The sequence below is a fragment of the Penaeus chinensis genome, chromosome 16 (assembly GCF_019202785.1).
Source record: "Penaeus chinensis breed Huanghai No. 1 chromosome 16, ASM1920278v2, whole genome shotgun sequence".
Taxonomy (NCBI): domain Eukaryota; kingdom Metazoa; phylum Arthropoda; class Malacostraca; order Decapoda; family Penaeidae; genus Penaeus; species Penaeus chinensis.
This window is the reverse complement of record NC_061834.1, coordinates 17,918,299-17,944,187: the sequence shown is the minus strand read 5'-3', so window position 1 is coordinate 17,944,187 and position 25,889 is coordinate 17,918,299. Positions and strand designations below refer to the sequence as shown.

At 35.6% G+C, this 25,889-nt stretch overlaps 1 protein-coding gene across 1 annotated transcript in view; it reads left to right on the top strand.

The window, feature by feature from the left end:
- LOC125033242 (protein capicua homolog) overlaps positions 1–23,998 on the top strand; it is a 111,593-nt gene extending 87,595 nt beyond the window's left edge. Inside the window, exons 6-23 of the mRNA XM_047624625.1 lie at positions 4,452–4,623; positions 4,775–4,984; positions 5,408–5,529; positions 6,034–6,268; positions 6,757–7,969; positions 8,241–8,429; positions 8,584–8,892; positions 9,451–9,598; positions 9,760–9,916; positions 10,097–10,270; positions 10,874–11,823; positions 12,899–13,267; positions 13,503–13,719; positions 15,011–15,171; positions 18,066–18,197; positions 18,374–18,544; positions 18,667–18,873; positions 20,922–23,998. Coding sequence (XP_047480581.1) covers positions 4,452–4,623; positions 4,775–4,984; positions 5,408–5,529; positions 6,034–6,268; positions 6,757–7,969; positions 8,241–8,429; positions 8,584–8,892; positions 9,451–9,598; positions 9,760–9,916; positions 10,097–10,270; positions 10,874–11,823; positions 12,899–13,267; positions 13,503–13,719; positions 15,011–15,171; positions 18,066–18,197; positions 18,374–18,544; positions 18,667–18,873; positions 20,922–20,995 — 5,210 coding nt within the window. The 3' untranslated portion in view covers positions 20,996–23,998. The remainder of the gene's footprint in view (positions 1–4,451; positions 4,624–4,774; positions 4,985–5,407; positions 5,530–6,033; positions 6,269–6,756; positions 7,970–8,240; positions 8,430–8,583; positions 8,893–9,450; positions 9,599–9,759; positions 9,917–10,096; positions 10,271–10,873; positions 11,824–12,898; positions 13,268–13,502; positions 13,720–15,010; positions 15,172–18,065; positions 18,198–18,373; positions 18,545–18,666; positions 18,874–20,921) is intronic.
- Positions 23,999–25,889: the final 1,891 nt, after the last annotated feature.

Here is a 25,889-nt window from a genome sequence, read left to right as displayed (position 1 = left end):
TACTAGATTTTTCACATTTTACCTTGGCAAAGTTTTGTCATATTTCAAGAGTATGATTTTACACACTAGAAAAGATGTTTTACTGATGAAAATACAACCTATAAAGCTTTAAAATGTATAGTTATCACATGATTCAAAGATTACATTTGAATTGGAAATTAGGAATATGGCCTAGGCAGTTTCATCTAGGTTAGGCATCATTCACAAGCGCAAGAAGATTTATGAAGGTGTCAACATTACTCGTACATGATGCAAGTCAAATGACTACATCTCCGTTTTCTAGATGCTTTTTTACTGCTATTTGTAGGCTTTGGGATGCTTTTTTACTGCTATTTGTAGGCTTTGGAATAGATTGCCTTCTGAGATTATAGGATTTTAGGGGATAATAGTGACCTAGGGTAACATCAGAGGCAATTTGTGAGCATAAAGGATATCAGAAGAATGTCAGGAGTCAGTTGTTACTGTTTTGATACCTTTTGCATATCTGTGGAGAACAGGACTAGGTACACATTGTGGCAAGCCATGTTTGTGGCTAGTGGGTTTTAGGGGTTGAACCTGTGCTGCTAGGAACATGTGATGTCTGCTGGTAATTTCGTTTTGGGAATTGTGTATAGACATAGGTGCTTTTTACTAGTGCTCAGCAACCAAGAAGTCAAATAGTTGGCCCATATGATCTCACCTGATTTCCCTTTTCCTGGTGTTTTCTGATGCTATTGGTATCAATACTGTTATTATTATCCTTGACATCAAGGTTATTCTAATGTTATTTACAGTACTAATAGCAATAAAAAAAAAGTTTTTCTAAAAATCAAGGGAAAATGTAAACACGTGAGATTGATAGGACTTTAAATGGATTCATTGGTGACTAAGTACTTGTGGACCCCTTTATGTGTAAACAATGGAGAAACTAAAATCGCAGTGGACATGACATGTACATACTGCAATCCCTGGTGGCAACAGGTTAATTGATACTCCTGGGATGACCCTTATGTGATATAGTTGAAGATAATTTCTGAGTGTGTGTGTTAGGCAGGACTTCAGTAGTTTTGTGTGTGTGTGTTTGTTTTTGTTTTTGTTTTTGAGAAGGCTTGAACCATTTCAATAATAAAAAGAAAAATAATAATTTCTAGCCTTAACTGTCCAGTATTTTCCTTCCTAACTTTTTTAGTATCATCTGTATAATCACTTTGGGGGGGGGGGGGGGGGTGTCTTTCATTCTTAACCTCTCTGTGTGTCTGGCCTTGTCTGTCTTCATCAGACATGAGTATGTTTGTGTGTCGGTTATCTGTCAATTTGTCTGTACATTTCTGTACTTTGTTTGGTTTTCCATTAGGTCTGTGTTACATCCATGTTAGCTATCAAAAGTTATCAGAATTGTGCAAAAGTTAACAAAGTATCATAAATACATAAATATCCATTGCTGCCTTATATTTATCTTTACAATGTTATATTAATAATATCTGAGTAGTTCTTATGTAAGTCCTCTTCACATATAAGTTCACCATTCAGTGATACCAAGTATGAACTGCTAGTTTCAACTCTAGTATCCAGAATACAAGCCAGTATTAGTACAATGAGTCAGAACTGGTGACTGACACAATGGCATATACTGACTAGTGAGAAAGGAAATGCACTGGACTCTACCAGAAAAAAATAAATGGTGAATGATAGGACAGATACAGAATTCAAGAAAATTCTAGGGTATTTGTTACCTTATAGATTGACATGCCATTTTCATATGTGTCTTGAAATGTTAGAGCCATCAGTAATGTAGTTTCTTCTCACTTCAGGTAAATCTTCATGATCTGATAATTTTTTATATTTGTTTTTGTGCGTGTGTGAATATGTGCGTTTGATGCATTTGATTATAACTTGTAAGAGGACATGAGTCTATGGATGTATATATGTTATGTGAATGATTTTGTGTGTGTGTGTGTGTGTGTGTGGGTGGGTGGGTGCATGCGTGCTTGTGTGCGTACATGTGTGTGTTTCTTTACATTTCTTAATGGCATATATTATGAATATTTGTGTACTAGTATTTGTTCTCATTTTTTCAAATTTTTATTATGATAGTAATTAAAGGTAATTTATTTTTATTTTTGTTTTTTATTGGTAATTTCATGTTGCAGAGACTCCACAAAGTCATCACAAACCTGAATATATCAAACTTCATTTTGAAGGAGGCAAATTTTACATCTCGTGTAGCAAAATATTCTGATTTCTGAACTTTCTTAACCCTGACAGTAATGTTTCTATTTATCATTTTGGGATATTTATATTAGTGAGAGAGAGAGAGAGATAGAGAGTGATTAAGTGAGTGAGTGAGTGAGTGTGAATGAATGAGTGAGAGTGAGTGTGAAGGAATGAGTGAGAGAGAGAGAGTGAATGAGTGACTGAGAGAATGAATGAGTGCTTGGCAGAGTGAATGAGTAATTAAAAGAGTGAATGAGTCTTTGTAAGAGTGAATGAGTGATTGAGAGAGTGAATGAGTGATTGAGAGAGTGAATGAGTGATTGAGAGAGTGAATAAATGAGAGTGAGTGAATGAATGAGAATGAGTGAGTGAGTGAGTGAGTGAGTGAGTGAGTGAGTGAGTGAGTGTGTGAGTGAGTGTGTGTGTGTGTGTGTGTGTGTGTGTGTGTGTGTGTGTGTGTGTGTGTGTGTGTGTGTGTGTGTGTGTGTGTGTGTGTGTGTGTGTGTGTGTGTGTGTGTGTTAGTCTATATTACAAACTTTTTTCTTTTTTCATGTTGTCTTTGTTGATATATTGTATCATGGTTATTTTTTGATTTGTTATTATTATTATATATTTTTTTTCTTTTACTGTATTTGTATTTGATTCAGTTGTTTTCTATTTTTTTTCTTTCATATTTTTATTGTTATTATTGTTTTATTTACACCACTCTTAGTATCCCATGTGTTTTCAAAGCACTATTTATGTTTCATTTTTCATTTTCAAAATATAAATGTCACTGTCACTGCTGTTGTTTTTGTTGTTGTTACATTAGACAAATACTCATTTTGTGAGTGTGTGCCAATATGAATATTATTTAAGTAATGACTCGATTATTAGTTATCATTATTTTTTGCAATATTATTATTATCACTTAATATTATTGTTGTTGTTATTATTATTATTTTATTTATTTATTTATTTTATTATTATTATTGTTTTTGTAGTAGTTGCTACTATTGCTATTGCTTTTATTATGAGTGAGTGAGTGAGTGAATGAATGAGTGAGTCTTTTCTAGAAGCATACCCAGTGTTTGGGGGACAAGAAAGAAAAGAAAAAAAATCGGGAAAAAACTTCTGGACCAAAACATGACCAGGGATTTGAGAATATGGGTGCCACATGTAAGATGGGTGGCCCTTCATGGATACTTAAGACATTTTGACATTTCTTGTTAAGCATTAATATTTCTTACCTCTATTACTAGCTTTTGATTACGTTATAGCATTGGCATTATTGCTTCTATTGTTGTTTTTATGTGGAATATATCATAGTATTTTTTAAATTATAGATACTCCCTTTTATTGCTTGTTCAACATTTTACAACTACAACTAGACTTCTAGCATTGTTGGGTGGGTGGGTGGGTGTCTGTAACTGTATGTGCTTGTACTTATCTATTTACTGGTTATAATTTTCAAGGGTATTAATTTTTATGATGTGTAAATTGCAGTCTATAGGAATGAAATTATTATTGTTATTATGGTTGTTATTGTTGTTATTATTGTTTTTGTTTTTGTTGTTGACATCTTTATCATCATTGATTTTTATTTATCATCATTATTATTATTATTATTATTATTATTATTATTATTATTATTATTATTATTACCACCACCACCATCATAATCATAATCTTTATCAAAGTCGTCATCATCATTATTGTCATTATCATCACTATCAGTATCACCATCACTATTATCATCATTATTATTGTTGTTGTTGTTGTTGTTGTTGTTGTTGTTGTCATTGTCATTGGTACATTTATTGTTGGCATCATCATCATTATCATCATCACTGTAATCATCATTATTATTATTATTATTATTATTATTATTATTATTGTCATTGTCATTGTTAACTTTTATTGTTACTATCATCATCATCATTTTCATTATGGTTATCGTTACTCTATTTTTGTTGTTATTATTATTGTTGTTGTTAATCATTGATTGAGGTTGTTATTATTATTAGTATTGGTATTTTAAAGTACAACAAGCTGTCTGTGTGTGTGTGGGGTGGGTACCATTTGTTTCAAAAGTATGAAAGAAGCAAGATCAAGGTACACTGGTGGCAAGGTATTTTGTAAGGTGGTTGAAGAATTTGATATGTGTCTGAATAGCTGTGCCATTAAGATGTCAAAAAAATAGTGCATCTAATTTTTATCATTATTTTTTATTTATTTATTTATTCATTTGTTTATTTATTTATGTTTCTTTTTTCAGGTCACTATAGTGGTAACCACAGGTCGCTGTCCCTGACTCCAGGTGCTTTGGGTAGTAAATACATGGGGGATCCCAAAAGGGCCTCTATGCACAGCCGTGGGTCTACCTCAAGCCTGATTGAGCATGGCAGTATTGGGACCACCACACCAAGATCGACTCCAGTGACACCAAGGTACGGTTACAGTATTCTTAAGAGACTTAAGATGCTTCCATCTTTAGAGTGTTGGTGCTTGTATGATACCCCATCTTATTGAAAATTATCTGCCAGGATTTAAGAAAGCTTACATTGACCATGAATTTGATTGTATTTTTTCAAATTTTAGATCTGGGACTGCAACCCCACTTAAGTACAAGAAAGGAGAGGTTGTTACCACTCCAAATGGTATTCGTAAGAAATTCAATGGGAAACAGTGGCGGCGGCTCTGTGGGAAGGATGGATGCAGCAAGGAGAGTCAGAGACAGGGATATTGTTCCAGACATCTTTCCATGTATGGCAAAAGGCTTCGAAGTTCATCCATTACCTTCAGTGCTGGGTAAGTCCATCTTTTATTGTATTTAAAACTTTTGGTCTTAGCATGTCAATGGCAGATGTTATTACCACTTTGGAAAAATTGAACTAGGAATATTAAATGTTAAAGTTAGTTGTTAAGCATTAATAAACACTCATAAGGATGCCATTTTCTTGTTATTTAATTATCTTATTTAATTTTAAGGAAATTTAAATAAAACTGAAGTGGAAAGAAAAAAAGCTTCTTAGTTTCTGCTTGGATAACTTTTAGATAACTCAGAAAAGCATATTTAAAGGATTTAAGCATAAATTTCATATACATGAAGAAATCGGCAAATCATATTCATTAATTCATTTTGTTTGCATGTGAGGTTCAATTCATTAAATGAGAGAAATTAAGAGATTCTTGGATTTTTTTCTCGATATCTTACCCTTTCTTTTACTATAGGAAAGACACTCCGAGTGTTGAAGGGAACTGGGAAGAGATGTCATGTGATTCGGATACATCTCCAAACTTTAATCTCACTGCCCCAAGATCCCAGGATGAAACAGAGGCTGCAAACATGCTGAGTAAGTCATGTATTATTATGGTTATTGTATACTATAGTTTTCTGATGAATTAGATACTAGTAGCCATTTCTTTTTTTCCCTCTGAACTAAACTAAGGTGTGTATGTAGTTAGCATATAGTTGCACTGTCTCCATATCAACTAAAGGTATTGTATATTATAGTTAATTTTTGCCATTATATTGTGTTTCATATGGCAGGTAGGTATGAGCTATTAGCTTGCACTGACTTTAAAAAATCATAATGTCAAATACAGAATAATTAAATCATCACTGGTGAATTTGAAAATCATAAAAGCATGACTGATTAAGTGAGTTAATAATACTGTTGAATAATCTACAAAAGTTAAACCATTTGTGATAAAAAGACAAATTTGTGAGATGTTAAAGATAGTTATGTTAAATCTTTTGGAGGACTTACAGTTGTATAATGATCAAGTATTTATGTTAAAAAAAAAAAAAAAAAAAAAAACGTTTTGAAACTTGCAACCACATCTTTTATTTTCAGTGACGCTTAGCAACTCCTCGAGATCTACAACCCCTGCGGGCGGTTTCTCTCCAACATCCATATCACCAAGAGCTATCCAGAGTCCTGTAACTGTGGGTCCCAGAGGAAATGTTTTTATGCCCATCTCTCAACCTGGCGCCCCAATTACATCTCCTACTGGTCGCCAGTGGGCTTCACACGACCATGTCAGTAGACATCCTACACCAGCTCTCCCTCAAAGACAGCCTATTATTCGGTTTGTAAAACATTTATTTCTTGTTGCCTAGTTTTTGCTCAGAAAATTATTAAGGTTTTTGTGTATTTAAGTCATATGTAAGAAATTCAGTGAAGAAAAAGGCACTTTACCAGTTTATATGTAAAGGCATTGGTTACATATAGTATAGATTTAATTCTTCAAGTCTAGTTGATTTATTTTTTTTATTTTTTTTTTTTTTTTTCCCTAAATCTGAACTTAACCCAATGGCGTTGTGTATAGAAAATTAAAAAAAACTCTACACTCTGGCGAACGGCGGCAGCGCGCCGACTCTGAGCGCGTGAATTCGGTACATCAAGCCGAATCATTGCCTCGGGGCGTTTTGGCGCGGCGCCGCTGCGGACAGCCGCACGCCTCAAATCGGGCGTATTGTTATGACGGCGATAGCCGTGACCCGTCGCCATTGGGTTAATCTTTTTGAAAATCTTAAAATACAGAAAAATTTTTAATTCTCTCTATTATACTTGCAGGCCAGAACTAGTTCGTCCAGTGACAAAACTGCCATCAACAGTTAGCCAAGCAACGGGTGGCACGAGTGTGATCCGAGCCTCCCCTAGCCATGCCATGCCTGTGGGTCAACCCCATGGTGTATCATCAGCCCTTAGTATTCAGGGTCCTCAGGCGACTTTGGCAATGACAGGGCCCTCAGGCATGAGACTGCATCAGGCACCTGATTCTGTCATACAAGATGGAAGAGGTGTTCTTACTATCCACTCTCATGTGAGCACCTTGAGCAGCCAGGTGATTACAACCTCTTCCCAAGGCCACCATGAGAAGATTATGGATTCAGGAGAAGCAGTTGCCTCAGAAGCTGGTCAATCATCTGCAGTCATCCTGGAGAAAGCTCTCACCTCTGCCAGTGAATCCAAACCAGATTCTGAACCCCAGCCCCAGGATCTCTCTAATAGATTTCGGCCAATTGAGAGATTGGGGTTTAGTAATGAACAACCCGACATTGTAGACATGAAGTCGGGGAATGATGGGGAAGGGCACATGGGAGGTTCTGGGGAGCAGGAAGGACTGTTGTTGCGTGCCAGTAGTGCTGCTGTTAGAGAAGGTAAAATAAATATATCTGATCAGACAACTACAATAGAAACTGTAGGTATCAAAAAAGAGGACACTCCAAATCAGAGGACTGTTGTGAAAACAGAAGTGATGCCACTGACAACCTCATATTTAACTGGGCCAAACTCAGGAGCTGTGATAATAACTCAGCCAAGAAGCCATGTGTCGCTTCCTTCCACAGACCATGTTATGGTTGATGCTTCGTCTGGGAAAGAGGAAGAGGGAAGGGAAGTTACTTGGGATCAACAACAAAACCAACCCATGTATCACTGGAGTCAGCTTGTTCCTCTCATTACTACACCCAATAGGAATGCAAATAATCAGCAGCCGCCAAAAAACGAGATTGAAGTCAAACCAGCAACTAATGGTGATGTGATAACTAATGGCAAGGGCATCGCAGAGAGCATGAATGATGGAGTTGCTGGGAATAACAGAACGAGAGAAGATGGACAAGAGCGGAGAGAGTCATGCAGTCAGGAAACGGACTTCGACATGACGGCGGATGATGATGATGTTTTCCTGACTGATCTAGATAACACTGCCAGTACGAATAACAAGAGAAGAACTCAGTCCTTGGGATCATTTTCTGGGAAGGAGGAGCCAAAGAGTCCAAGAAAGGTGTGTGTAGGGGTGAATGCTGCAAGACGTATTAGATTAGTACTAATGTTGTTTATCTTTATCTGGTGTTTTGTATCATTGTTACTGAAACTCAACTCAACTTTTTCAGGGGTATTTAAAAATGCCTTATGAAAAGAAAGCTACACGTTGAAGAGTATTACACTATAGTAAAATTTATGGTTGTGCTAATTAACTTCAGATACTTTGTGTATCTTTTAAAATTTAGATTACATACATACCTTATCAGAAATTTATGTATTATACTTTACAGGGAAAAGGTGAGAGGGAGCACATACGAAGACCAATGAATGCATTCATGATCTTCAGCAAGCGACATAGGCCATTAGTACATCAGCGTTACCCTAACCAAGATAACAGAACTGTTTCTAAAATCCTTGGAGAATGGTGGTATGCCCTAGGCCCTGAAGAAAAGCAGAAGTATCACAGCCTTGCCTCTGAGGTAATTTGACACCCCTAACTATATTATTTGTATGTCAAAACCTAAAACAAATTTAATAATGAACAGATAAATTTTCCTTTGTTTTGATTATTATACTTAAGATTCAAGGTTTATTCACTGTGTCATGAATTCCCAACTGCATTCTATTTTCCAGATTAAAGAGCATCACTACCGAGCCCATCCCGACTGGAAGTGGTGCAGCAAAGATCGACGCAAGTCATCCACCAGTTCGAACAAGGGGGATGGTCCCCCATATACCCCAGGAGGACCAATACCGGAAGGAATGCCTCTTACTCCAGGGGGCCCTAACAGCAGTGGCCCACCCTTGACTCCAAGTGTCAACTCTACACCTCTCACCCCTGGTCCCCAGGACCCACCCACCTCCACAGCAAGGAAAATCCCAAGCTCCATATCAGGAAACCAGCTGACCATATCACAACCAACCACTATGACTAACAATGTGGTATGCCATTACCTTGATTTTGTTTCCCTTATTTTTGTTATACTTTAGTTCTTTTTTCTCCAGTTTGCTCTCTCCTCTTCTTGTTCCTCTTCTGCTGATTATCTTGTTATCTCTTGCCTTTTACCCCATTTTGTAATATTTGCACATTTACTCCCTTGTATATTCTAGCTTATTCATCTCTGATAATATGTCATTTTGTTTGCCCCTTTTTTCCTGCTTTATACGTTTTTTTCTCCTCCGTCTTTCTCCTCCTCCTCCTCCTCCTCCATTGTTCTTTTAGCGTATCCTTGTCCTCATTTTTAGTTGTTTTTTGCCTGCCTTTGCTCAGACTTTCAATAAGAAATACAAGATTAAGATATTTTCCCTTTGATATAAATTTGGAACTGAAGTGCTCACTTTTTTTTTATTTTGTTTTTGTTCCCCCCCCCCACACTTTTAATAATCTTCACCACATTTATACTCCTACAAATCATCATAACACTTGTGCACCCCTAATACCGTGTTTTAATTTGATACTTGTGGTAATAGATGTTCTTTTTTGATTTTCATGTGGCAAAGCAGATTTCAGTGCCTGGACATGGTACAAATGCCAGTGGGCCAAGAAGAGATACCATTGGCTCAGAGGTGTCAGATGATGACTCCAAGATGGTTATATGTGAGGAAGGAGCAGCTGAGGGGAATGGAGATAAAACAAGTGTTAAAACAGGTTGGTTATCCTGTCAGCATTCTGTCTGTATGGGAATATGAATTATATAGTATAAGTATAAGGTCATGCTTATGTATGTGTGTACTGCTTTAAATTTTTGGGGGGGCATATTTTTGTTGTTTGCTCTTCTCAGGATTGAATTGCCTCTTCTTTACCCTCAGATGTGAATAGTGAGATAGATTTAGCGTGTAAAGAGCGTGTAGGTGATTCAGATTCTGAAACTCAGAGTGACACAGAAGTTAGTGAGCGGTTACGAAGACCTTATTCTCCTCCAGGTAGTGGAGATGTAAAGTACAAGCCCAAGCCAATTAAAGGAAGGTAAGACAGAAAAACGTTTATATATTTAGATATTACAGTGTGTGTGTGTGTTATATATTTTGAAAATTGATAGAGAGAGAGAGTGAGTGAGTGAATGAGTGTGTGTTTTTCATACACATACATAGAATATACTTAATACAAAGCACATCTTTAATTCATTGTCTTCCTTCTCCTTTGCAGACCATCTCTTTCTACAGAGGAAGTAGTTACACTTTATGGCCCAACAGGTTCAGCTCAGTTAGGGGCTGATCAGCTTAATGCTGCTGGTAAACCATCGCCTATTCACTTGCCTTCTACCCCAACATTCCACATGCCTTCTACATCTTCATTGCAGTCAACAGGCAGTGCCTTCAGGTGTGTATGTGCTATTTAAGCATGTAAAGAGGAATCCTTTTTATGTTACATTTTACTTCTTTGAATATACTGCTATTATGCTATCTCTCTTAGTTTTGTTGTCAGTTAAATTTTTCCTTTTTTTTTTTTTTTTTACGATGGCTTGACTTTGAATAAGGAACTAATTTGTTGACCTTAGTGCAAGTTCTGTAAGATACCATTAACAGGTTTTGGGGATCACATTGTTAAAAAAGGGCAGAAAAACAGCTAATTTTAATATTTTTGCTCTATAATGGGTGCCATTTTCAGACATTCTTATGGGTGATTGCATGAGAAAATTTTCCTTTTGTAATGTGATTGCTATCTTAAAATCAACCTTAGAAGCTGATGTTGAATTTTTAAAAGATTTTTTAAAAATTTACCTAGTGTTACAGTGGTATTTTCTGTATTGATTTTAGATAATGTTTACTACATATCTATTTAGTTATTTACTTTTCAATATTAAGAGGTTATAATTTCAAAAATACTTTCTATTAATGTCCTGCAAAACCTAATGTGGATAGCACAAGGTTATCTACATAATCGCCAATGTCAGCTGTGAACTAAATTCTCTTAATTCAGCAGGTCAATGCCACCTTCCCCAAAGGTGAGGAGTGTTGGAGAGAACAATATTCTACAGCAAGAGAATGAAAAAGGCTCAGGGTCCTCAGCCAACCTTGGTGCCAATATCAAGATCATTAGCAATGTGTCTTCACCAGCTGGGCAACGGACTGTTATGAAGACCAATCAAATCAAGTCTATTCATAACCTCACTGTCACCACCCAGGAGAGGAAACCTGTGTTAGTTGACACACCAATTAGTCTGCGCACAAGCAAGAGTGACAGCAATAAGACTAACTTAGGAGGTGTTGCTGGCACAGGTGTTACACTCCCAGCTGGAACACAGGTTATCCCAAGCAGTGGACAGCAGGTATATCACTCTGGGATCATCACCACTACTGCTTGTTCAACCACTACATCTGGAGGAACCATTCCTAAAACTGCCATTTTAATGTCACCAGGCCATTATGCCTTACTGAATACTGGTGTTAAAGGTGGTACTTTAGTGGCCCCTGGTGGAAACTCTCCTATGCACGTCACCAATGTGGTAGTGAAAACAACCCCAGCAACCCCAGTTGGTAGCCAACCAAGTGTAACCAAAGCAGTCTCAACGGGGTCCGGTCAACCAACACATGTGCAATACCTTGTTCCGTCTTTCACTCAAGATGGCAAGCTGATACTGGGAAGTAACTTAATTGTGTCAGCAGACCCTGCTAAACAGTTGACTGTTACCCCAGTCTCTTCCGCAGCAGGAATGAGGATGGTTCCGTCCACAGGAGTGACGACCACAGATCCAGGGGGTGTCATCAAAACCATAACAATGGCTGGAGTACCGAAAACTACAGTTGCTTCACAAGCTCAGGGAATGGTGTTGATCTCAGGGTCACGACAAGGAATTGGAACTGTTGGACCTCAGCTTGGAGTTAGTCAAGCAGTTTCCCTTACACAAGCATCTTATCAGACACTCCCTGCAGGTATGTCTAGTAGTGGAATAGAATTTGTGTTGTGTTATTTTATTTTCATGAGATAAGTAAATTGCTTCAAAGTTCAGTTAGTTACATGGTTATCATTATTAAGATTGATACCTTATATATATTTAACTGTGTGTGTACTAGTTTAACTATGCTCTCTTTAATTCAAAGGGACTTTCAAGATATACCCACTGTTTATAGCATTTATAGTCAAAGTTATTATCCTAATTATGTAAATTTCATATTTACTGAAGTCTTTAGATGTTCACATGAATTCTTAGGGGCAATAGGAGTAATGTTGGAGTGAAAGATGTTGAAAATAATGAAAAATGAAAATATTCTGTTTTAACAATTTTATTTAAGCAGTGCATTAATGAAATGAAAATCAGATTTGCTCGGCAGAAAATTAGGAATGATTCTTTTACTTATTTATACTTTTTAACCAGTATTATCTATCCTAAACAAAGGATGACTCTATTATTATGCATATGCAAAAGCCATAGGAATAAATTTTGGAACAAACAATTGATTGTCATAGGTAAAGTTTGTTTATTGGCAAATATCATTTTTCTTCAAATTATGATTGATAAAATGTGTAGTACTCCCAATAGTATATATATCCATCTGTGATATCTTGTAATGCTTTCAGATCAGTGATTTACTTCGAATTTTCTTGTGCTGAAACATTTATGTTATCAAGTAACCAGAATGACATTTTCAAAGAGAATATACAAGATTGTGCTGTGTGTTAAGTATCTTAATGTTTTTGTATTTTCTTACTATTACAGTAATGTCCTCAACTTGACACACAGTAGAATGAGAAAAAAAATAGCAAGTATCCAAAAGTTGAAATCTATAGTGAAGACTTTGTAGTGAATTTTACTTATATAGTAGTAAGGAAACTTGGGAAGAGTGAAAGGGTTAGAACTTTTGTCTGGTAAATGATACAGAATGAAAAATTATAAAGGAAGGCAGGTTGTTCATACTACCTTTCTGCTAGAAATATATTATTTATTTTGTTTAAAGATAACCAACTATTCTGTATGGAATGCTAACAGTTAACTTTTGTACCTTACAGGTCGAGGGTCAGGAGGAGCTGCAGCAGTTGTGACAAACTCTCCAGCTGCAGGGTCCATAGCTGCCATATCTTTTCCTGTGCAGCAGTCATCACCTCCACAACAATTACAACACTCACAACAGCAACAACAGCAAATACAACAGCAGCAGCAGCAGCAGCAGCAACAACCACCTCCACAACAGCAGCAACCACAGCAACAGCAGAAGATAAAAGCCCAGGTAGCAAACATACCTCTTGCAACCACAGGGTCTGGCATAGCAGGAGCTGGAACTGAGGAAGAGAATTTAGATGATAAACCAAAATTTATTCTTGCACCAACCCCTGCCCAGCTAGGCAAAGCTCCAAGGCAAAAGAGACAGTCCTCAACAGGTTTGTGAACAACAAGAAACACATATTTTGTTTTTCTAGTTCATGCAGAGAAACATTTGCATAGGCACAAACACACAGGTACATACTCCTGCACACACAAATGCACATACCCACTCCTACACCAGTTGGATAGTTTTCACATGAGAAGATGCTTTGAATTTTCTGTAAATATATGGTATAATTCAGTATTTTCTTCAGATTTTGTTACCCTTTTCCTCTCTTTATTGTTGTTTAGGACAAAATTCTGCAATAGCAGATACCTCATCTCAACTGTCTCCAGATATAAAGATGGCACCCCCACAGCCACCCAGCGGAGAGACAAAGGTGTCTCCAGGAGGAGGCAACAGTAGTGAAAGTGATTTAGCTGGAGTTCAGCACATGGCATCGGTTCCCCCATCTCCCAGTGGGAAGAAAAGTTTCTTCAAGAAAAATATAGAGGATGGCATGGACAAGTAAGATACAGGTTCTTTCCACTTCAAAATATGGGTTTGGTAGAATAATGTGAACTACAGTTAACCCAGTGCCACTTGTGGTAGCATGTACATACACATCATGTCCACTGTGAATTTAGTTTAATTGTTTACATAGAGATGACTCCACAAGTGCATAGTCACCTAGGACTCAATTACTAATTCTACTTTCATATCTCTCCTGTTAACCCTTTTCATTGATTTTTGGAAATAATCTTTTTTACTATTTGTATTGTTGATGATGTGATAATTATAAATTCTATAATAATGATAGTAGTATTGATATTAATTAAAAGAAAAATCTGAGAAAGTCAAGGAAGGGAGAAAATAAGGTGACTCCTTGGTGGCTTAGCACTTGTTAAGGCAATCTATGTGTAAACAAAATTCACAAAACAACTACAGTGAACATTACATGTGCCCAGCAGCAGAGGGTTGATAGATGATTTAAACAGGAGCATTGATAGTTTAGGTGAGCACTAGTTGGTAAAGCTTGGTTATAGATGTATGATGTGCAAACATTTTTGCATGTAGGTATTTGAGGTTTTCTTTAGTTGAAGAAAAACAAATGCAACAACTATCTTGATGGGTAAGAATATCTCTGGCAATGAGAACTGATAAAATTCATCTTTCTTAGAAATGAACTTCGAGTATTAGAAATAAGAAGGGGATGCTGTGAAAAAAAAGGTTAAGTTCTTTATTGACTGTTTAAGTGTTCAAGTTTTTCATTTTGGTGGGATTTTTTTCAGTAGAAGTGACATTATAATGGAAGGATTATAATGAGTTCATTATGAGGAGGAAAGGTAAAGGCGTTCAAGAATGAGTTGCATTACTTATTACTGTAATGGAAGAAAAAATGTAAAGTTGTTAAAGGTTCAATTGCATTATTTATTTATAATTATATTTGTTAGAACATTCTAATGTTGATTGTAATTTAATTAACCCACTCATCTGGAAAATGTCTAATCACATTCAGGCAAACCAGTTGCAAATGCTGGTTAGCAAGTGCAAATGCTACACATGGTTGAGCTTGTTTTAAGTTTGTGGTAGGCTTAAAGTCTCTTTTTTAGCCTTATTTTCGAAAGAATAATTTATGCCACAGCTATATTTCCCAAATTTTTCACACATGGCTGACTGCACATGAAACCAAGTGCATAGCTCAGTATGGTATGGGGAAATCCTGTCATGAATGAGTTAAGATAGGTGTTAATGTCACTTACAGTACCACATATACATCTCTCATCATTAATGACTCTGCATATATTCTCCTCCCCAGGGTCTTAGAACAAGTAAACTTTGAACAGAAGTTTGTGGCACTCCCGGAGTTTAACCCTGACGAGGTCCAGTCTCCAAATGTTAACACTAACACCGTCCCTTCTGTTCCATCATCCCCTCGCACTTTTATCAGTTCATATAGAAAGAAGAGAAAGCTTTCCAGTGAGTACTCTTGATTTTGGTTCAGATTTTCTCATGAGCTCATTCAAAGATATATTATTCTGAGGAATGATTATCTTCAAGAATTTGGATGTGTTATAGCCTATGGTGCTGCTTTTTATCACTGTTTGCATATATTTTAATGAAAAAGTGTATGTAAACATTTTGGGATTAAGCTACTTGGGTCTTAGTGTTATTATTATCTTCTCTTCCTTTCTGTTTACTTTTGCTATTTTTTTCATATCTTTCTTTCTTTTCATTCACACTGTGTAGCTTACCTTTCTCTCTCTTTTCCCTCATGCCGTTCCCTTCTGGTCTTGTCTCTTCCCTTTTTCTTTTTTTTTCTCCCAGCTGTACTTTTCTTCTTTCTCTACCCTTTCCTTCCTTTTCCTCAGTTCCCCTCCCCTTTCCTTCCTCTTCCTCAGCTCCCCTCCCCTTCCCTTCCCTTCCCATCCTTCGTTTTTCCACCCATTCCTGTCTTTCCCTTTTTACTCCCTTCCCCTTCCTTCCTCCCTTTTTTTTCCATCTTCCCTTTCACCCTCCCTTCCCCTTTCCATCTTCCCTTTCACCCTCCCTTCCCCTTTCTTCTTCCCTTTCTCCCTCTCCTTCCCTTTTTTCCTTCTTCCCTTTCTCCTTTTCTCCCATCCTTTTTTCTTCCCATCCCTCCTCTTACTTCCCATCTCTTTACCATCCTTCCCTTCTTCCTTTCCAATCTTTACTAATTCTTTACCTCTTCTTTCAGTGGCTTCCCTTGCCTGAATTTTTCTTTTCTTTCTTTCCCCAGTTAGGTTCCTTTTTTTTTCCTTTCTTATCCTTTCCTGTCTCTACCTTTCTCTCTTCTTATTCCTTCCCTCCCCTCACCTCCCCCCCCCCCCATTACTTTCCCTTACCATCCCTTTTGCTCCCTCCCTTCCTCTCCTCGCCTCTCCTCTCCTCTCCTCCTCTCCTCTCCTCACTTCACCTCACTTCACTTCACATTCTTATTCCTATTCCTGTTCCTAATTATTATATTTCTTAAATTCTCGGTTATAAGTGGAACATTTTTGTGATTGAACAGTATCAGATTCATGAAGTTTATTAGTTGACATGCATAATGCTTGTATGCAAGCACTGCCCAGTATGTTTTTTCCCCCTTCCCTTCCTTCCCTATTTGTATTTCTAATGTTATATTTTATAAATGGAATGTCGGGCATTAAGCTTACATGAACAGCCACTCTGCCGGGTGTGTGGCTTGTAGGCCGGGCACACATGAAGATGCTTGTGCAGTGACAAGACTGTATGCCTCCTATTTGCAATATTATTTCCTCATTTTATGCAGATTTTTAAGGTTTTTTGCCATTTTTCAATGTCCATATTTGTCCTTTGATTTGCAGTATCTGGATGGCAATAAACTGTTTTCTTTACTCCATATCATCTCTCCAGGTAGTCTACAACTCATTGCAAGAAAAATTTAAATATTTAACATTTTGTTATGTTTTTTCAATTTTTTTGTGATATGCAATTTTATATATGATAACCTGGAATATGATGCTGAGCATGGAAATGTGGTGTCCTCCATGGAGCCATTGCTCTCCAGTCATGGATATGGACATTACATTCCACACTCAGTTATCGATGGGAATAACAAAAAATTGCCAAATGAGTTATCAACCTCCCAAGAGGTTGTGCGCTTGTGGCGAGTCTTTCAGTCTTGAAATGCTCGAATTTGTGTCCCCCGGCCTGCAGCCAGATTTTCCCGTGATGGGATATTCACATTACCCACCCCTTGAGCCAGATTTTTTCATAACATGATGGTCACATCATCCAAATGGAAGGGATTAATGATAGGACAGTATCAGACTCTTGGGAAATTAATCTTTTGATGCAAGGAGATTGTGTACAAGCACTGTTCACTGCATATTTTATTATCAATTTGATTGTTTATTAATTTATCATTACACATTGCTTCACATGTTCTCAGGTCACTAAGGAGCTAGTTGCTAGATTTACCTGACCTATTTACACCATTAATTGATTATTTAGAGAAAAAAATGTTTTCTCTTAATATTTTGTTTTGTTAATAATGATAAGATACTGATTACGATGGTATTGATAATATTAACTATATTGTGTGATGATAGTAATAGAAATAAAAACTTTTTTCCAAAAAAATCGAGGAACAGGGAAAACAGGTGAGGTCAGGTAGGCCTAGTAGTAGACTCCTTGGTGATTAGGCACTTGTGGAGCCACCTATATATATAAAAAACAATAAAGTAAAGCCATAGTGAACAGTGCATGTTCCCAGCATCAGTGAGTTCAGAAATTTGGATAATGAATGAGTGCATAGGAATGTGTGAAAATACATAGCAGTATTTTAGATTACTATTCAACAATTTCTGTTACTACATAAAATTTATACAAATAATATGCTTAGTCAGTGAAACATATTAAATGTTAGTCTTGTTTGGATGACATAGGCTATTTAATATAAGATATAAAAAAACATCTAGTTTCACCTTACTTGTATACAGACTCATTATAATCTAAAATTGATATAAAAGTTCAGATATGAAATATATTTTCAGCTTATATCAATGCATTGGTCGAGTTTATTACTGATTGACTAGTATTTTTGAAGTTTGCATGCTGGTGGTATAAAACATTGCATTATTTTATTGGTTGGTAAAACAATAATTGACTGGGTGAAGTACCTCAATTCACCAGTTTGTCAGCTAGCAGTATTCCAATTTTGTAGTAAATTAATTTGAGGCATTAAGCAAGAAAAGATATTGCAAGTTGATAGACTTTTGCATCATTTACAGGGAAATATGCAGTAATTTAGTTCTAAGTTTTAAAAAGATTGTTCTCTATTTACATTTTTTGACATGGCTCTAAAGACTTGAGTTCTCTACCCACAGCTGGAGGTGAGGAATCCGAGGCCGAAACCCCCATGAGCGTCACCCCCCACCTAACTCCATCACTCACTCCCTCATCCACACTACAGGGATCCAAGTTCTTCCCTCCTGATTTCAACCCTGAAACTTTCAAAGGTATGGCTTTAAAGCTTCCCATCTCCCTTCTCACAAGTGATTATTTTGATATAGTGAGTGTTTACTGGGAGAAATGACGTGAATAAACCTGAAACTTAGTTTTTTTATGTATTTATCTCCCTTTTGAATAATGATAGTTTTGATCTCTAATTCTACTCCTATTACTTTCTTTACAGAGCCCAGACCTGAAACAGCTGATATAGACTCTCCGGCGGGTGGACGTTCACCTAGAACCCCCAAAACTCCACGTGATGCAGATAAAAGTCACTCTTCCCTAAGACATATTCTTGACCAGCGTCGCGCTCTTGTCATGCAACTGTTTTCAGAATATGGCTGGTTTCCATCCAGTAAGTACAGTGGTTTGTAATGGTATATGTGGAGACTTGGTGTTTTCATTAGGAATATATGATATAGTAATATAAGTTCTTTACTGGCATAGCATTAATATGATTGAAATTACTCCTTACAGACCAGGCAGTATCAGCATTCCAAGCTCGTAATTCTGATATTTTCCCCACCAAGAGCTGCCTTATCTTAAAGATTCGTGAAGTACGACAAAAAGTTCATCAGAACACTCCAAATACCCCAGGTGTACCAAGTAGTCCCAACCCAGCTGCTGCTGCTGTATCACATGGAGCACCAGTGCATCCCCAACTTTCTCACAATAATCATAACAGTAAGTAGAGATATCAAGAAAAAATGATAAATGCACGCACTGCATATTTACCCATTGGATCTGGTTGCGTCACGGCAATCACATCACCTGAAATACAGGCATTAGGGGTACGTGAGCAGCTTCTCAGCCGGGAAACTGTTTTTAGACCAGGCGTGCACAAACACATGAGTGCGGTGGCAATACTCTATACCTCCTATTTCCAGAGTTAATTATTCTTTTTACGCATAAGTGTTTTTACCATTTTGGCTATTTTCCAATGTCCATATTTGTCATTTGATTTGCATTATCCAGATGGTAATTTTTCTTTCTTTCTTGGCACTGACTTCAATTATTTCTCAAGGTAGTCTACAACTCAGTCCATGAAAAATAATGCTATGTAATACTAGGATTTTTTTCTTTTCTATTCTTTTCTTTTCTTTTTCTTTTTTTCTTTTTTTAAGTAATATTCAATTTTCTGTAAAACAGCTTGCATCACCACTCACAGAATACAATACTTAGCATGGAAAAGGCATCCTCATGGAGCCGGCACTCTTCCAGTCACCGCTCACAGACATTTCATTCCACACTTTTACATTGATGGGAATAATGCAAAAAATGAGTAAAATGTACCTCTCAAGAAGTTTGTGCACTCCTTTGCGAGTCTTTTCCATCACCCTGGCCTTCAGCCGCAACGCTCACAATGGCAGGTTCGTGTCACCCAGCCTACAGCCAGATTTTCCCCTGACAGCATGTACACATCACCCGCCCTACGACCTGGATATGAATATTCATGGTGATATTTTTATTATAGACATTATACTTACTATAATGTTACTGACATTAGTAATAGCAATATAAGATAATGTAAAATATTTTAAAAAATCAAGGAAAAGGGTAAACAGGCGAGACAGGCAGTACTCGAAATGGCTCATTGATGACTTAGTAAAAGTGTAGCCATCTATGTGTAAAAACAATAAAGTTAACTGACAGTGGGCATGGCATGTATGTGTTAATTTGTATTCAGGAGTGTTACCCTAAATGTTGTATGAACATATCCAATGTTCTTGACCTGTGGTTCTTAATCAGCTTTTTGTGTTTCTAACCATATCACAGATTAGTAGAGCAGTTAATGATATTACTCACTTGTTATTCATATTCACACTTAATTTCACACTTGTATTTTAACACAACATGGTCCTTTGCTCATCAAACTTACTTAAATCCATTAGAAGTTAATATCAGAAGAGTTTAACCTAACCAATTTTATAAACACCTATGTAAACAAGCATGATGTAATCCAAGCTTAAATCTTGGAAGTATGTTAAGGTAAATATGCTACCTGAAAATTGTTTTCAGTCATTAACAGAATATATATATATAACATGATCTTCCATAAAACTAACAATGTGAACATAAACTTCTTTGCACTTTTGTGTGATTTTGTATTTAGGATTATAATTATAGCAAATGCTCAGGCTTCCAGAATATTAGACATCATCGTGTGTGTTTGTTTGTATCAACAGTTACAAATCAGTGTTAAATCTAGGACTTGATTCTTGAGGAGGAAACAGTTTTGTCATTCAGCTATTATTAGCTGGTCCAGTATAGCACAAGTCACATATCATTTTTTCTAAGGAAATGTTGAGCTCTTGATAACTTTTATAATTATGTTGACCTGCTTTTACACATGTTTTCCAATTAGAACAGCCAACATAAAAAAAATGTTTTTTTTACCAATTTGGGTAAAAGTTTGGATAAAGTTTGATAAGACCCGGGTGCATTCATGGTTGTGGCTCCACATTTAGGCTATTGCCAGACAGCCATTAAATTTTGCCAGAGTGTGTTTGGACACCATCTAGTTTAGTTTTTTCTTTTCTTTTCTTTTCTTTTCTTTTCTCTCCCAGCCCTAGCATACTCATATAACTTGATTTTTACTCTTACTCAATTTCAAATCCTTAAGATCCTTTTTGCTTGTTACAGTTCTACCTCGCCTGTTTCCTTTTGGAATACATTTAGATTTTATGAGAAGGGACGTTGAGTTGTCTTATTGTTGAAACACATCATTGCAGGTGCAAGAGGATCCCTACCTGCAGCAGTGCCAACGTCAAGCCAAGCCTCCGCCACGCTCCCCGTGACCACGTAATGATAAATTATTGCTAGATTGTTAAGTCATTGTTAATTTTCATTTTGTTTTACCGGTGTCAAACATCATAATAAAAGAAATATATTATTGGTATCTCTAGTGCTTGATATTATCAACAAGTCTGTGATTTTTTTCCATCAATATTCAAGAAGCTATAGTTGTGATCAGTGGTTTTGATGAATCCTCCACTGTAGATCCTGCCTGCCACCCATGCTGCCCGTGCATCGTTGCTCAATTGTTGCCTCTGTGAACTTGTGGCAGGATCAGTGACTTCGGACTTTCAGTATGACAGTAAATAAGGTATATTTGTCTATGTGGAAACTGTTGAACTCAGAGGTACTTCTGAGGATCAACTCACTGGTGATGTCACAGATATCATTTAGATGTTGCTCATATTTGAACTGATGATGCTTCAATGTTTTTACCTGAGAAGACATCTAATGGAGACCTTTAATCAGCATAAATGAAAAGGTAAAAAAGTTTTAAAACAAGTTTTGTAATTTTCAAATAGCTCTGCCTAAGAAGTGATATAGTTTGTTATTACAAAGTTCTAGTACATTATCTGATTGCTTGGAATTTTTACAACTGTCTTGTATTTTGTATTGTAAGACATATTACTTGCGTGTATGTGAGTGTTGTGTTTGTGTATCTTTCTTTCTGTGCAACACAGAACAATGGCTGAGTAGTTCTAAGGGCACACAGAGCTGATGTGACGTGGCATGAACCAGACGTAGAACCAAGGTGGTTTAGGAGGGAAGAGAAGTGAATTTCAAGTTTTGGAATGGAATTCAGTAGGGTTGATTTTTGTCAATTGTTTCAGCTCCTCAAGCATTAAAAGTTGTATAATCTCTCATTGTAATGAATTCCACATTTTTGTACAATTTTGATGGAATCTGATCGAAGCAGTTACAACAAACATTAGGAGAAATTATTAGGGATTTTATGTAGGACTTTGTCAGAAGTTGCCCTGAAGTTTTCAAATATTATTTCTTAGTATTTTTGATATTATCCTCTTGATTCATGTTTAATTCTACTGTGTAAGGGACAAGCTCAAAGGAAATATTACCTGGTGTACACCTCTAAGTACAAGTGAAGCAGCAATATGTATACTGAATTTGTTGAGACTTTGGTGTTGGGAGGCTTTATTGTAGCTACAATTGGGCAGTTGAATCTGAAATAGAAGATTGTGGCATAATCTAATGTTATAAACTTCTGTGAAACACAAACATGATGGGACCAGCTGTCATGAGCTTCAGTATATCATAAAGAGGTGCATTATCTCTTTACATTACTGAGATACAGACTCGCATTCATATATAACCTGTAAAGAAGGGGAGGGACACCATCTTCCTGTAGCCCGTCTTTTACAGAAGGTGAATGAACAATGTGAATAGTGTACAGTTGAATCTCATTGTAGTTAGTGAGCATGATCCTGTACCCTGTATGATGGGATAATTTAACTATTTCCATAATGTGGTTGTTTAACAAACTTTCAGAGACTTGGTGTTTCAAGTATTTAATGTCCAAATTCTCAGAGGTTGTTGTTAAGGTAGCAAGAAAGCATCATCTTATCAACCTTATGACTGGTGACAATAAGGATGAATGTAAAGTGTTTGTACAGTGATAATATTGCTCTATGATGCAGGTTAGATGTTTTTGTTATTTTTTATATTTTATTAATCAAGTTTGTAGAGTTACTGCATTAGAATACTGTACAATTAAGAACAATGCTCCCAGTTCACCAATATTACTTTATTACAAGTAGTTATAAGAATTTGGATATGGAATTTGCCAGAGCTCTGAAGCTGCACATATGGGTTACAAATATACCTTCATAATGTAAGAAACTTTTCTGTCTGATTTCTTAGCTGTGATATTTTCCCTATTTTCATGTGAGCTTTATCACACCTCTTGCTGGTGCCAGATGAAGATGACCCATGAAGGAAGAGATGGTGTGAGTTACTCATCTAACCTGTCTATACATAGTCCAGAGTGGAGGGATGTGGATCACGATTTTCTGTTGTACCATTGAGAAGTAGGGCCCCCTCAGAGAGGATCGTTTTCTTTGTTATATGTACTACAAGAGGTATTAATAGGAAAGATGTCTATATCTTGTCATTGGAAGACTGTAGGGCCACTAAAAGGAAGTGTTTATTTATCTCTCAACTGTAATTCATCTTTGGGATCTCATAATTCATGCACATGTATTATATTGTAAAAAGGTAGAGGATGCCATGGGCGGTAGTTGTTGGCAGCTTCCTTTGTTTCTGCATTGAATCATGAGGAATGAATATTCATGGGATCATGTCCTGAAGCAAGTGAGACCACATTTTTTTCCACCTCCATTCTTTTTTTACCTTTGCATCCTTCTTCACTCAGTAGGAGCAAATGTGAAGGCATGTGCTGTGGCATTAATGGCAGATGTATTAGTGCAACTTCTGCCATCATCTGCTTTGTATTTGGTCTGCAAGCAATATGTGCCTCTCTTGTTGATTCTGTGCATTGTTGACTCATTTATTTGAGTTGTAGACTCAAGAGCTAGGTACACTCATCAACAGGCTTTAGTGTTGATCTTATTGTTTTCCTCTTTAGTACTTAAAGAATGAAACAAATTCGTTAGCTGCCATTAAGATATCTGATTTTTGTTTACTTTTTTATTTATTTAATTTATATTTTTTATGAGTTTCCTTCTCATTCTATATTCTTCCTTCATAAATTGTTATGTTTGTCTTCCTAGAATGTCTTCTTTTTCATAGATTTTTTTTTTTTTTTTTTTTTCTTCTTTATGTGGGATAAATTGTAAGAAAGTGAGTTGTTTGTTGATAGAAGCAGTTCCTACTTTTTTGTGGCAATTCATAACAGTTTATTGTTTTTTATGTCCTTAAATACCTCAGCAGTAATTACAAGCTTAGTGTAGCTGTTCAAGAACTATATGAATTATATTTCAGTACAGGTAAAACAGGTGTTTTATACATAGTTTTCAAAGAAAAGCTTCATGCCATATTTTTTCTTTATATTAATTTCATAATGATGATTATATCATCTCTGACAAACCCCTCTGATCTCAGAAATTTATCCCATGGGCCTTTGTATAGTCTAGAAGTATTGCTAGATTTCTAACAATTTTATCAGTTGTTTGTAAAATGGAAAAATTTAAAGGTATGCAAAGAATAATTATGTTACTGTTGTAATGCTGGCTAGGTGACTGTTGCACCATTCCAGATGTAGATTAAACACAGGGAAAGGGATCAGTGCTGCTGTGGTCATTAAAGTTGAAATATTCAATTAAATCACCATCGTCCAATTGCTTCCATGTATAAATATTATATATAATTGTAATTTTATATATTATATTTTTTTCATATATCTGTTTTTTGTTTATGATTGTTTGAAATGAATTTTCTCAATTTGCTTTTATTGAGTTAACTGGCCAGTTGTTATTTGTGAGTAATATGCCAAAAGATAATTTAGTGTTCTGCACTAACTTTCATATTTCAAGGGAACTCTTTGTTTGTGATGGAGATTGTGGATCTTCAGCCCAGAGTTGTGATGAAGCCCAGCACCTATTGTTCATGATAGGATAGCATATTTGTAAAGGAGACAGCCAAGATGTAAAGAAACTTGTCTTTGTATTTTTAAAGTTATATTATGAATGTGCATAAAAAAAAAATTGGGAAATTAGACAGGACATCTTTCAGATTATGTGACTTAAAAGTTGTACCTCAAGACATGCATAAATTTACCTATCCTAGTGGTCGTCATATTTCCATGTAATCTTACTTGCCGTTTGGTGGTATATAGTTTCTCATTTAGTCTGGGAATTTGGAAAAGTTATTTGTACCTTAGAAGATGTTTAATTTTAAGGACATTTAAGATTATGCAGTTATAAATTAGGAAATATGGCAATGCAAGCATCAAGGTATAGAAACATGTAATCTATGTCTTTCAAGACTTGACATTGATTTGAAGTGTAAGTTTGTGTTTGTCATTATTATATATTTTTTTTCATATCCTTTTGTTGTGTGATTCATTTTGCACATAATCCCTAAGATGCAAAATGACTGTTTGCCAATATTTTGCTGTCATGAATGTACAGGTGCTGAATATGTAAGATATTGAAGTTGACACCAGTTATTGCTTTCTGTTACAGATGGGTTGACAGTACTTTTATTAGAAGAATTTATTGTTTTGATTTTAATGGAACCTCTTTGTTAAACAAGGATAGGTGGATTTTTTCTTTTTTCTCTTTTATTTCATCTCTATCTGTCCCATTTTCAGTTGTTATATGTTAATTGTTATTTTTTCCTTATGGGTTACACTACAATCATTAGAACAAATGTCAGAGACCAGCATAAGACCAGTGATATAATATGTGGTGCTTTTTTTACAAATATTTGTTTTTTATTATTATTATTTTTTTATTATTATTATTATTTTTTTTTAACATCATTATTTTGTACATCATCCTCATCTTTGTCACTATCATCATTGTCATAATTACTGTTATAATTACATTATTATAATTATTGATGTTACTGATTTTGTTAGTAATGTCAGTATCATTATTAATATTATTATTATTATTATTATTATTATTATTATTATTATTATTATTATTACTACTACTACTATTATTACTATTATTATTATTATAATTATTATAATTATTATTATTATTATTATTATTATTGTTATTATTATTATTATTATTATTATTATTATTATTATTATTATTATTATTATTATTATTATTATTATTATTATTATTATTATTATTATTTTATTATTATTATTTTATTATTATTATTTTATTATTATTATTATTATTATTATTATTATTATTATTATTATTATTATTATTATTATTAATTAGGTAGTAATTAATAATAATAAT